The sequence below is a fragment of the Protopterus annectens genome, chromosome 7.part0, assembly GCF_019279795.1.
Source record: "Protopterus annectens isolate FY-2018-M chromosome 7.part0, PAN1.0, whole genome shotgun sequence".
In the NCBI taxonomy this organism is placed as follows: domain Eukaryota; kingdom Metazoa; phylum Chordata; order Ceratodontiformes; family Protopteridae; genus Protopterus; species Protopterus annectens.
This window is the reverse complement of record NC_056739.1, coordinates 1,544,062,466-1,544,074,876: the sequence shown is the minus strand read 5'-3', so window position 1 is coordinate 1,544,074,876 and position 12,411 is coordinate 1,544,062,466. Positions and strand designations below refer to the sequence as shown.

Below are 12,411 nucleotides of genomic sequence, written 5' to 3'. Positions count from 1 at the left end.
CAACTTCATGTGGCTTTTGTCTGAATCATGTTACTTTGTATGCAGCAGATTTCTTTATTTCTTTTGAGTTTCTTTCATGTCATTGTCCTGAAACAATTTACCTGTCCTGCAGTAGTCCTTCTGGCAGTGTTTGTAATACTAAATCTGACATTGTTAATCCTCATCCATTTCCTTACGTATGGGTTACTGTTCCGATATCGGAACCGAGCTGGCCATATACCAAGCTTGCGCCAGCGATAAACTCTCGAGCTAAGCAATCTCTTACCCATAATCCCCCTCTCCCTGTTACCTCAGATTTCGTTTGCCGCGTCGCCATCAGGTTGTGTCAGGCTGTTGCTCTTGAGCTAAGTGAAACATTTTTTGTCTTTTTATTTCAAAATAAGGACTTTTTCTCTCAGAAAAGTTGATTTTCTGATTTCTCTTACCTTATCTCATTTAGCGACTCCCTTTTCTTTCAGTTTTCTAAAACTTTTTTAGTCACTTTCACCCTTTTTTATCTAATGTAAGGTATCAGTTGATTACCATAGTTGGTAGATAGCCTTTTCTTTCTTTCCTTCCTTCGAGTAATTTTGTGTTTTTGTATTACTGTCGGTATTTGCCTTTCTTTTAACATGACAGATAAAAAAGGTAGTACTGGTTTTAAAAGATGTTATGATTGTGGACATAAACTACCTACTTCAGATGCACATTCTTTGTGTGTTTTCTGTTTAGGTGTGCCTCACTTAACTGTTGACCTACCCTGTGGGATTTGTAAGAATTTTTCCAACAGGACACTGATAGAGAGGAAAAATAAACTTTTGCTGAAAGGGTTACTAAAGTCTCCCTTTTCAGAGGCTATTTCTGGGTCAGAGGCCTCAACCCCTCCAAGATCTCATAAAAGGAAGTCTAAGGTTGCTTCTAAGGCCAAATCTCTTCTTTCGTCCCTGGCTGGGGACTCTCATCAGCCAAGAAAGAAAGCAAAGATTTCTGCTTCGGATCAGACACCTTTGGCGCCTAGATCTTCGGCTCCGAAAAAGTCCTTGGCACCACCTATGTCTATGGCACCAATGTCCTTTGCTGTATTGGAACCGAGGGGCCCCTCGGTTCAGACTTCTTTACCAGCACCGACCTCACAGTCGGCGCAGACCACCATTGTTTCAGAACCGACAGCTCAGTCCTTGTTTACTATTTTATCGGTTCCAACTTTGGCACCGACAACTACTTCGGCACCGACCTTTACGTCGGTGCAGACCATTACATCGGCACCGATGACTTCCTCGGTGCAGACACCTGTAGTGCAGTCCTTTACGGCACCGTTGTTTCCGGTGCAGTCTACTGAGATGGGCACCAACTTGCCCTCATCTCTCGATAGACCTGTTTCCCCCTCAGCTGTTTTTGTGAGATCTACCAGAAGTCTCTCCTAACATGACGTATTGCGACTTGTGGATCAAGTGCTTTGGGCCAGAGGAATTCCACCTCTCAAGAGCTATCCTTCTCCCTTGAAATCTACTGACGTAGCACAGTTTTCCCCCTCTACGGTTCCCTTTATGGATCTCTCTAAGGAGCCGCAGTTGCCTTCGTGGCAGAAAAATTTTGCTACGACCCAGGATTTGACTTTTCTCAGCCATCCTAGGACTCCCAGTCGGCAGGCTGGATCACTTGGGGGAGAGGTGACTTCCCCCTTGGGCACTCACCCCTCTTCTAGTGGACCTGCCTTCCAAGTCATGGAGAAAGTCTTGGCGTCTACCGCTGATACTGTGCTTACTATCTCACCATCCTCCTCTGGACCACTATGTACACAGGTCGCTTTTAGTGGACACCGGGCGCAGAGGTCTCAGGATATACTCCTATAGGATACCCCTTGGTGTTGTCTTCCCCAGCGTCTCCCTCTGAGGAAGTTCATCGGAAATCCTCGTGCAAGAGGAAACCTATGGACTCCACTGAGGAGTCTCTCACTGAAGACACAGACTTTGATGATGGGGAATGCTCCCCTTATTCACCTTCTGACGTATCCTTTGGTGATATCCTAGAAATCCTTAAACAGAGAGGTGAATGGCAGTCCTCTAACCCGACTTCTGAGGAGCCTGTGTTCCTGCAGCCTTTTCGCGCCCGGCCCCCTACCTCCTGGGTTACCTCACTTGCAGACAAACTGGTCCGGCTCATTGTGCAGCATGCATGGAAGACCCCTGATATCGTTGAGGCCACTCCCCGGAGGCCAGACAAAATCTTGCCTCCCTCCTGCTTCTGAACCTCATTGGTCTAAAGGTCTCCCTGTAGATGCTCCGGTGATGGCAGCCGTAACTAAGAAAGACTTGGCAGAAGAGGAGAGCCAGACTGTCCATCCACCCAACAAAGAGTCCAGGGCATTAGATAGGATAGGGAAGTGCACCTTTGCATCAGCAACCTTTGCTATCAGGTCCCTGAATTATATGGCACACTTCACCAGGCTTCAAAGAGACCTAGTATCTGATCTCTCTGAAACTTTGGCAGGTGCCGTGTCTGATGAGGTCCGTGACAAAGTGGCCTCTCAGCTGGCCACTGTTGAATTGATTACGAACTCCTCCATGCACTTCGTGTCCCACGCATCAGAAGGAGCGGCAAGAGCAGCGAGTTCAGGCATTGTTTTGAGACTACATGCCTGGATGCGCTTATGTAATTTCACAGAACCCTTCAAGACTTCCTTTCTCAATGCTCCCATCGAGTCCTCCTCCTTGTTTGGACCCAAAGTCAAAACTTCATCGGCTAGGTGTGAACAAGACGGTAAGACCCTGTCTGCCATAGGTGTCCGTTATTCTCCGCCCCCCCCTCGAATGTGTTTTCTCCAAAAACCAAGAGAGTGGGAATATGCGGTACAGAAAATCTCAGGGTCCTTTCCGTGACACACAGGCCGATTTTTTCCCCTAGGGGCAGAGGGGGAAACTCACAAGGAAGACGCCCCTTTTGGGGCAGAGGGGGTTCGCGTAATTGGGGTTCCAGAGATTTCTTCTCCGGGCAATCCTACCAGCGCTCCTGAAGAGCGGACTAACCCCTTTCCTCTGGAAGTGGTTGGGGGATGTTTCTCATTGTACCCTTCTGCCTGGCTAACCATTGCCAACGATTCTTGGGTACAAAGGATAATACCCAGAGGTTACAAGATCCACTTTGAACTTTGTCCTGTCCCTCCATCAAGATTTCCTGATGTTCCACCCAGTCAAAGGGAAGAAGCAGCTCTAGAGATTACAAAGCTGCTAAACAAAAGAGTCATCCAAGTAGTCCCAATAGACCAGGTAGGATCTGGATTCTACTCAAGACTATTTTTGGTGCCAAAGAAAACCGGGGACTGGAGACCAATTTTGGATCTCAGTGTGCTAAACAAATTTGTGAGTGTGCAAAAATTTCGGATGGTCACTATACAGTCTATCATTCCTCTCTTGGAAAAAGATGATTGGATGTGCTCGATAGATCTTCAGGATGCGTACTACCACATAAAGGTGGACAGACCATCAAGAAGATTCCTGCGCTTCTGTGCAGGAGCCAGTCATTACCAGTTCAGAGTACTGCCCTTTGGACTCTCTACAGCCCCCAGAGTATTTACAAAGTGCATGGCAGTTGTCACAGCTCACCTGCGACTTCAAGGCTTTCAAGTTTTTCCATATCTAGATGACTGGCTCCTCTCTGCCCCCACCAGACACCTTTTGGAGGAAGCCCTGGCATACTCTGTCAATACTTTTGAAAAGTTGGGCATAACAATAAACTGGCAGAAATCCAGTCTCACCCCTTCTTAGTCCACAGAATTCATAGGTGTCATTCTGGACTCAAAAACTTGCAGAGCGTCCATTCCGGAACACAGAATATCAAGAATCAGACAGCAACTGTTACCAGTTCTCTCAATGGAAAAGTCCATAGCTCACTGGATCCTGGGCTCCATGGCAGCTTGCACCACCATTGTCCCCTTAGCCAGGTTTCACATGAGGCTTCTACAATGGCTACTGCTCACCCAATGGTATCCTTTCCTGCTTCCCTTTTCAGCCAAGATTCACATAACTCAGAGATGCAAACAAGATCTAAAGTGGTGGTTGAACCACACCCCATCACAATGGTCTCGTCCCTACTCCCCTGAGCAGCCCAAGGCTACAGTGACCATGGACGCCTCCCTGATGGGGTGGGGAGGGCTATGTCAGGGTCAGACAGTTCAAGGCACTTGGTCTGAAGTGGAGACCCATCTGCATATAAATGTTTTAGAGCTGAGAGCGGTGCTTCTGGCGTTGCAGGCATTCCATCCCTTGCTGTCATCAGGGACAATTGCGATACAATCAGACAACATGGCGGTAGTCTGGTACATGAACAAACAGGGCAGAACCAAATCCAACCCCCTCTGTCGAGAGGCCATGAGGATATGGCAATGGGCGATGGCTACTAACCTCTTTCTGCTAGCAACGCATATTCCCGGGAGTTCCAACATGATAGCAGACAGACTCAGCAGGTGCATTCTTCAACCTCACGAGTGGTCCTGATTCCTCTCATAGCGGCGGAGATCTTCCGCCGTTGGGGCCATCCATGCTGCGACCTCTTTGCATCCCCGACCAACTTCAAATGCAGCAACTACTTTGCCCTGATTCCCCCTCTGGGACGGTCACCCAGGGATGCTCTAGTTCACGATTGGCCCTCGGGTCTTCTTTATGCCTTCCCACCCACTCCCCTCATTCCCCAGTTTCTAAAGAAAGCCCATCGATTGAAGAGCAAAGTGATCCTTATTGCTCCATATTGGCCTCGTCAGATTTGGTTCCCCTTTCTGTGGCCTCACCTGCTAGATCAACCATGGATTCTTCATCCAACCTCGGAGTTGATCTCCCATCCACAGAATCTGATTCACCCCAACCTGCACAGTCTGAAGTTCACAGCTTGGCTCCTCCAATTCCCTTGATTGCCAGGCAAAATGATCTTCCCTCACAAGTAAGGGACATTCTTATTGCATCTCATAAGCCCTCCACTAGAATGACTTATCTAGGTAAATGGAAAAGATTTACCTGTTGGCTGAAAGATAAGGAAATTGATTGTTCAGCACCGGTGTTGATGGTACTCGAATATCTAACCGCCCTATTTCAATCGGGGCTGTCAGCATCTACCATTAGAGTACATTTGGCTGCGATCTCTAATTTCCACGAGAATGTCCAAGACTCCTCCCTCATGTCTCACAAGTTATGTAAAGCCTTCATAAAGGGTGTGAATCACCTGAAACCCCCTTTCAGAGAACCTATTCAGCCTTGGGAGTTATCTTTGGTTCTTCAAGCTCTGACATTGCCCCCTTTTGAACCAGCTGCTTCATGTGACCTTAAATATCTGTCATGGAAGACCTTGTTTTTGGTCACTATTACTTCTGCCAGACGTATCTCTGAGCTTCAAGCCCTATGTACAAAGAGTCCATACTTGATTTTCATCCAGACAGGGTATCCTTAAGAACTAACCCTTCCTTCTTGCCAAAGGTAATTTCTGAATTGTCTATTAATCAGACCATTGAATTGCCAGTATTTTTTCCTGATCATTCTAATGAGGGACCCTCATACCCTACATACCCTAGAAGTACACAGACAACTGCATTTCTATTTGCAAAGGACTAAATCTTTCTGTAAATCAGATGAGTTATTCTTGGCTTTTTCTGGATCTAGATTAGGATGTGCTGTTGCTAAGGTCACATTGGCTAGATGGTTAAAATACACTATGTCCCGTATTTATTCGGTACACAATACTTCTTTGCCAACTACCATCAAGGCTCATTCAACAAGGTCAGTGGCAACCTCTGCTGCCTTCCATGCCAGAGCTTCTTTACATGACATCTGTGCAGCTGCAACTTGGGCCACTCCTCATACCTTCATCAATCATTACAAGTTGGACTTGGCCTCCAGGGGAAGAACATCTTTTGGTTCTATGGTGCTCAGGAATATCCTTCCATGAAAGCCTCCCAGGAATAGAGGTAGCTGGGGACTCTGTCCCATACGTAAGGAAGTGGATGAGGATTAACAATATCAGATAAAGAAGTTATGTCTTACCATAACGTTCCATCTGTATTGTTGATCCTCGTCCACTCATTACGACCCTCCCTCCTTCCACCTCCTATGGCTTCTAGTGAATCTCACCATCCTTCTCTTTAGGTCATTTGACCAGAGATAGCCTCTACGTTTTTCTGATTTGCAAACTCAATCTGAGTAACAGGGAGAGGGGGATTATGGGTAAGAGATTGCTTAGCTCGAGAGTTTATCACTGGCGCGAGCTTGGTATATGGCCGGGTCGGTTCCAATATCGGAACCGTAACCCATATGTAATGAGTGGACAAGGATCAACAATACAGATGGAATGTTATGGTAAGACATGACTTCTTTTTACATATCTGTTATTGTAAGGAAATGGACAGTTGGATTGAACTTTCTGCTGCATGCTATGCACTGTTCTTGTTGTTGTTTCGAAATACATATTCTTTCCTGTATTGTTCTTTAGCTCCATTACTTAAATTGAGGATGGCATTCCAGGCAAATCAGACTGCCAGGAAGGGGTATCAGTTTGAGCCAACCTGTTTCCCAGGTGAGGCAAGATGAAAACGCTGCAGTGGCAGTAGCATCAGTGGAACAGATGTGGAAGGTAATGACCTAAACAGTTTGTCAGACCTGAGGTGGTGCTCTATTACTCACTTGCTGCAAATGTCCACTTCCCATGGGTGTTGGTGTTGCTGCTGTGCATCATCTGCACATGCTTGTGTTAAGAGAAATGAAGTAGATCCATCATTGAACACAAACACCTGCATCACAGAACCTCCTGAGATTGATTTAGCTTGTTTGTTACAGCATGTCTTACAGATGCTACTGTGACAGTGGCATATGATTCAAGGAACATTTCACCAGGCAGAGTAGACAAACTGGTACCGGTCTACTGTTGGGTGAGGTTATCAATTGATCATCAATTCTAATAAACTAATTCCTAACAGATGTGTACTTGTTTTCAGGGTTTACTGGCTGGTGGCTTATAGAGCATATGTATTATGGGTATACAATGATCGGAAGCTGGATTTTGGAAATAGAGTGGTTATTCCATCCTGTGTAGTCGATCCAATACTGTCGAAATGGCAAAATAGCGAAGTTACGGAACATCGGAAAAAAATCGGTGGGCCTTCTTCAGGATTTTGCCATTTCCTCCACTATGGTGCGATCTTGGAGTTGGTATATTTAAGTGGGGGGGGGGGGTGAAGCCCCCCACTTAAATTTGTGTTTAGGTTTATTTTTTTTTTTTTTACGGAGCAGCAATTTTTTCCCTGGGAAAAAATTTGCTGTTCTGTTTGTTCGATATTTTGTTGTTTCGATATTATCGGTACAATGAAATAGCATTTGCTATTTACATTGTACGATAATATGATATAGACGCTGTCACACATATACATCAGGAACTCCCAGCAGAGGATACACAGGAAAGCCAGTGTACAGGATTTGAACCATTTTAGGGACTATTGTTTTTTTTATGAGTGACGTCTTTGTGTGTATATATGTTTGGATTAAACCTGCAATTTGTTCCTGCATAAAAATAACAGTTTTGTATTGTCAACTACTGTTGACGCTATACTGACTGGGTAATAAAGTCATTGTGTCATTATCAGCCTCCTCTATTTATTTTGTGCATATTCATGTCTTTGGTGTTAGTGGTACCTGTGGAAGCTGACAGTCTGTTATGCCAGGGTGTGAATGAGAGCACCTTGACGACCTGTTCAGTATGTCATCTTATTACACTTGATGAGGAGAATTGATGGCTGAGATGTGTGCAAATGACATTCTGTGAATCTGGTGAATTTATTGAGCAGGTGTGTTTTTCAGTGTATGTATCTGTAAAATGTTTGGAAAATGTCTTACAATCGATTACTACATGATAAATTGGAAGCTGTTGGTTGTAGGTCATCAGACAGTGGTAGGGTAGACTATATAAAGGGTTGGAGAATAATAGTAATTATGCATATAATTGTGAAGTGTGATGGTTACTGGTCAGCTTAATTTCTACAGTGTTTCCATGGCCGAGTGCTTGGTCATACTACATAAGGCGCATAACGCAAGTGCAATGCACCTGTTAGGTTTCTCATTGTTAAGTCATGAGACTGGTACTTTTTTTTCCTCAGACACCAGTGATTATAAAGTATTCTAGTAACTGTCAGACACCAGTGATTATAAAGTATTCTAGTAACTGTCAGCAAAGTGTAGTAATTCTTGGTCTCCAATAATGGCAAGGGATGCATGAGTGGCAATGATATGTGTACAAGTTATATCATGGTTCTGTACTAATAGTGATTTTTTTCTTCCCATGTAGGTGACTGTCAGATTTGAGCACAACAATGCCTCAGTGCCTAGCATATGGATGCAAGATTCGCAGAGACAGCCTGCCACCAGGAGTTAGTTTCCACAGATTTCCACGAGATGCTCAGCTTTGCACTCGTTGGACTGTCAACTGCAGAACAGATGTGGGAAACATTGCCAAATTTGTAAAGGAGGAAGTAAGCAGTAAAAAAGCTCGACATTTTTTGTGCTCGCTACATTTTGAGGAGAGCCAGTTTGAACTTAATTATATGCACGAGCTTCTTCCAGATGAACTGAGACCACGTCGGCCAGTTCGACGACTGCTTAAGGATGCTGTTCCTACACTATTCTCATTTTCAACATCAACCCCGCGGACAAGTTCAGTTCGGAGACTTCGTCACAAACAGCAGAAAATGGTGTGTTTGCCTCCTGTGTTATTTTGCCATATAAACAACAGTGTGCAAAGTTCTTTGATACATAAGTTGTGGTCACTCATTTTGATACAGTCAAGTACAGGACTGCTAAATGGTTTTTGACACATAGTATATGCTCAAATGGCATGAATATAGATTGCACAGATTTGCACAGCTATTTTTAGATAAGTAAATGCCATGCTGCAGTGGTACCTGTTAATACAAGTGACCGTAATACCAAATAGTGACAATGAAGACTAAGTAACATTTATAAGTAATGTGGCAGAGTTGTGTAGATTCCATTCCCCATTTATGGCATTTTCAGTGTGGCTTGTGCTAAACAGTATGCATGCATAGTATTATTTCAGTGACTGTACATTGTAAAGCATATCAAAAGCATGACTTTGACAGGTCTACCCCTTGACGAACAGATGTAAGACTCTGCATTCTTATTCCCATACAGATGATTGATGAACTTCTGACAACACCCCAGCCAACATTGGAAGATATAGTGCGGGAACAGCTGCCTGTCCGAAGCATGGTAAGGATACCAGTATCATAGCCCTTACGAAGTGTTTTGACTCTGCTTCTGTAGTGTAGCATATAGTAGATGGTCATTTAAGTCAAAGGTATGCTTTAACGTGGATGTCAGTCAGCAGTAAGTGGACATTTCTGACACAATAATGAATGTAAATCATGCAGTGTGATGTGATAAACAAACATGGTGATTGCAGTAGTGGACAATGTGGTTACTGCTATACATAAGTGTGCACAAAAACTGCTATACATAAGTGTGCACAAAACCATGATACCACTCTGTAGAATTTCCTTGAAGTGTAGCATGCATGGAGTTGCAGAAAGCATAAATGCAAATGTGCATTACTGCTACAGTAGTAACTGAATACTGTGCATCGCATCTGGCAATGGGATATACACAAATTGAAAATGTACACTGTACTGTGAAAAGTATACAAAATGAGATGTCAGTGGTACTTTGGTATAACAGCTGTAAAAGTAGATGGCAATACGTTAGATGCAGTACCTCTTACAGTTGTACAATATTGCCTTGACATATATACCGCTCCTATATAGCCAAAATAGTGGTCATGTGTTCGGACCTAGTACAGCAGTATTCTTATCAAGATTTAGTAGACAGTGAAAGATAAGCTTCATTGAGATAGCTGACATTATGATGGCTGAAATGGTTATCATGTTTAATTTCTTTTGTAATGCAGCAACAACAGCAGCATGCTAAGTGGCACAACCCTCAGGCTAAGGTGATGCAACAGATGCCAGAGAAAGAGGAAGTCATTCAACCAGCAAGGGGAAAGTGTGATAATGAGGATCACATAGATGTAAGATGAATAATGTCTTGATGTTATAAGGAGCTGTTAACTATGTGCTTTTTTATTATTGTATTTAACCTGCTATAAGAAATGGTGGATATTGCATGGTTGGAGTCAGCAGTATTACAATACAGATTATGTGCATGGGACTGTATGTAAAGTAATTGGCAGACACATACATAGCTCTCAGTATTACCGAGAGTCTCAGAGAGAGAAAATTTGTTTGGACTTATTATAGCAGTATTCTTTCTGTACTGATTGCAGTACACAACTTGTAATCTACCAGTGCAGATACCACTGATGGATAGGGTTATGCTTTCAATACTTATTGCTAGTTGTCGCAGATAGTGAATCAGAATAATGTAAATGCTTTATCATGGGGGGGGGGGTCTATGTCAAGACAGCAGAAAGTGTAGTTGTGTGCCATTGGTCTGTTATTATGTAGCAACAGTGGTCTAGGCAGCACAGCCTTCATGCTGAGGTGATGCAATGGGTGTTAGTGCAGGAGGAAGTCGTTGAACCACCATGGGAAGAGTGCGCTAATGAGGATCACATGGATGTAAGCTACATGCTTTGTTATAGTTGTATTTAGCACGCTACACAAAATGGTGGATATTGCGTGGTTTGACTTAGCAGTGTTCAATGCTGATTATATGTATGGAGCTATATGTAAAGTGTGTTTACTTATACAGTTTTCATTACATGGGGTACACACATTAAATTAGTATAATGGTGGTTTGGAAAGGCTGTTTAATCACTGAGGTCATAGGTTGATGTATCCAAGGAAAGGTAATACAAAACGGAAAATGTGACACATGTATTACTTGGTATGCACACTAATATTGGATGAAGGTGGTTGACAGTCTAAATTTGCAGTAGGTACGACTGTGCATATGCATGTGTGGTATGAAAGAACAGCCAGACAACTAGCTACTCAGCAGTGTGAATGTTGGCTCTAGGCAATTGTCATTCTTGAAGGGACACCCTGGCTCCATGTGGAAAATAGGGGTTTATGGACAGATGGATTTGGATACAGACATGTGACATAAAGTAGCAACGTAATCACAAAAAGGACAGCAAACAATGCACAGTCCAGTACTTTGGGTGGTGATTCACAATATAAAGTCGATCCCTTTTCTTACACAATGCATGGCAATGCCACATTGCAAAACAGAATTGAATAACCAGTAATAATTTTTTTCTCCCCAATGTGAAAAAGTAGATTGGTAATGCAACTGAGTACTGTGAAGAACAAAGTATAATCATTACACATTAGTAATGGAAAATTTGTTTATTGTAGGTGGCAGAAATCTATGCAGAAGTTGTTCTGGACTACATGGGCATAGGCACAGTGCAGAGTCACAATTGGATTCAGAAGAAGAATGTTGCTTGCCAAACGAAGTTCCATCGGAAAAGATGCAGTGTGGGGGTTCAGACCAAGTTTGTACATGCTCAAGCTCATCCTGGGAAAATGATTGATGCTGCAACGCAATTTCCAGATTTGGAACGTCAACATTGGTAGACTATACTTTTACTGCTAGGCAGCAGTTGCCATACAGACCAAAGGATTAACCTCATTGACCGCAGAGTAAAATGTTAGGGTAAACTTGTGTCATAACTTTGCCTCTTACAGCTTTGTATGTTCATCATAAAGCTTTACTTGATTCAGTTTTAAAAATAAAATGGCAAACATAGACTTGGCTTGTATTCCTTAGGTATGGTATGTTACTTATAGGTTAGGCATATGCCAGTCCCTGTTTACCTTCTTTCTCATAGTAGTCTTAATTATGCCTTCATTGCACAACACAGCCTAAACTGTCCTTCTCTGGAAGGAAGATGCATATTTATTTATCCTTTTGTTGACAAGGTTAGTCCCACTAGACTAGTAGCTATGATGTGGTATTTATACTTTTCCTATTCAGCGAAGGTATTTGTGGCAATTACTACCTACAAATACATGCGCATGTCCTGTTCCTGCCACAGTGTGCAGCATGGAGAGAGAGGGAGAGAGAGAGAGAGAGAGAGAGAGAGAGAGAGAGAGAGAGAGAGATGGAAGGAGCAGAGGTGAATGCCAGCTCATAGGGAGGTGTTTGTGGAAATATGGAGGTTCTTTGTCAAGAGCATCTGTTTACAGAATTGGAGGAGATGGCAAGGGAAGAATGTGTTGTTAAAACCCTCCAATTGGGAGGGTTGCAGATAATACTTTAAGATATGCTGAACCAGAGTAAACTGGAGACTGGAGGAGACATTTCCTGGGGAGTGATAATGGAGAAAATTCAAGAGAAAGAGTCCGAAGTAATCCAAAAAGAGGATGTTTCACAGAAAAAAAGTAAGTTGGAAGCAGTGCTGAGTAAAAAAGATATAGCATAA

At 43.3% G+C, this 12,411-nt stretch overlaps 1 protein-coding gene across 3 annotated transcripts in view; it reads left to right on the top strand.

Annotated features, from left to right (window-relative positions):
• Positions 1-11,737, top strand: part of LOC122805863 (52 kDa repressor of the inhibitor of the protein kinase-like) — a 35,094-nt gene extending 23,357 nt beyond the window's left edge. For 2 of the 3 annotated variants that reach the window (XM_044076114.1, XM_044076113.1), the window contains exons 2-5: positions 8,296-8,698; positions 9,159-9,236; positions 9,931-10,050; positions 11,342-11,737. In XM_044076114.1, the coding sequence (XP_043932049.1) occupies positions 8,321-8,698; positions 9,159-9,236; positions 9,931-10,050; positions 11,342-11,563 (798 nt within the window). In that variant the 5' untranslated portion in view covers positions 8,296-8,320 and the 3' untranslated portion in view covers positions 11,564-11,737. The remainder of the gene's footprint in view (positions 1-8,295; positions 8,699-9,158; positions 9,237-9,930; positions 10,051-11,341) is intronic. The other variant, XM_044076115.1, reaches the window with a different exon arrangement.
• The last annotated feature ends 674 nt before the right edge of the window (positions 11,738-12,411 follow it).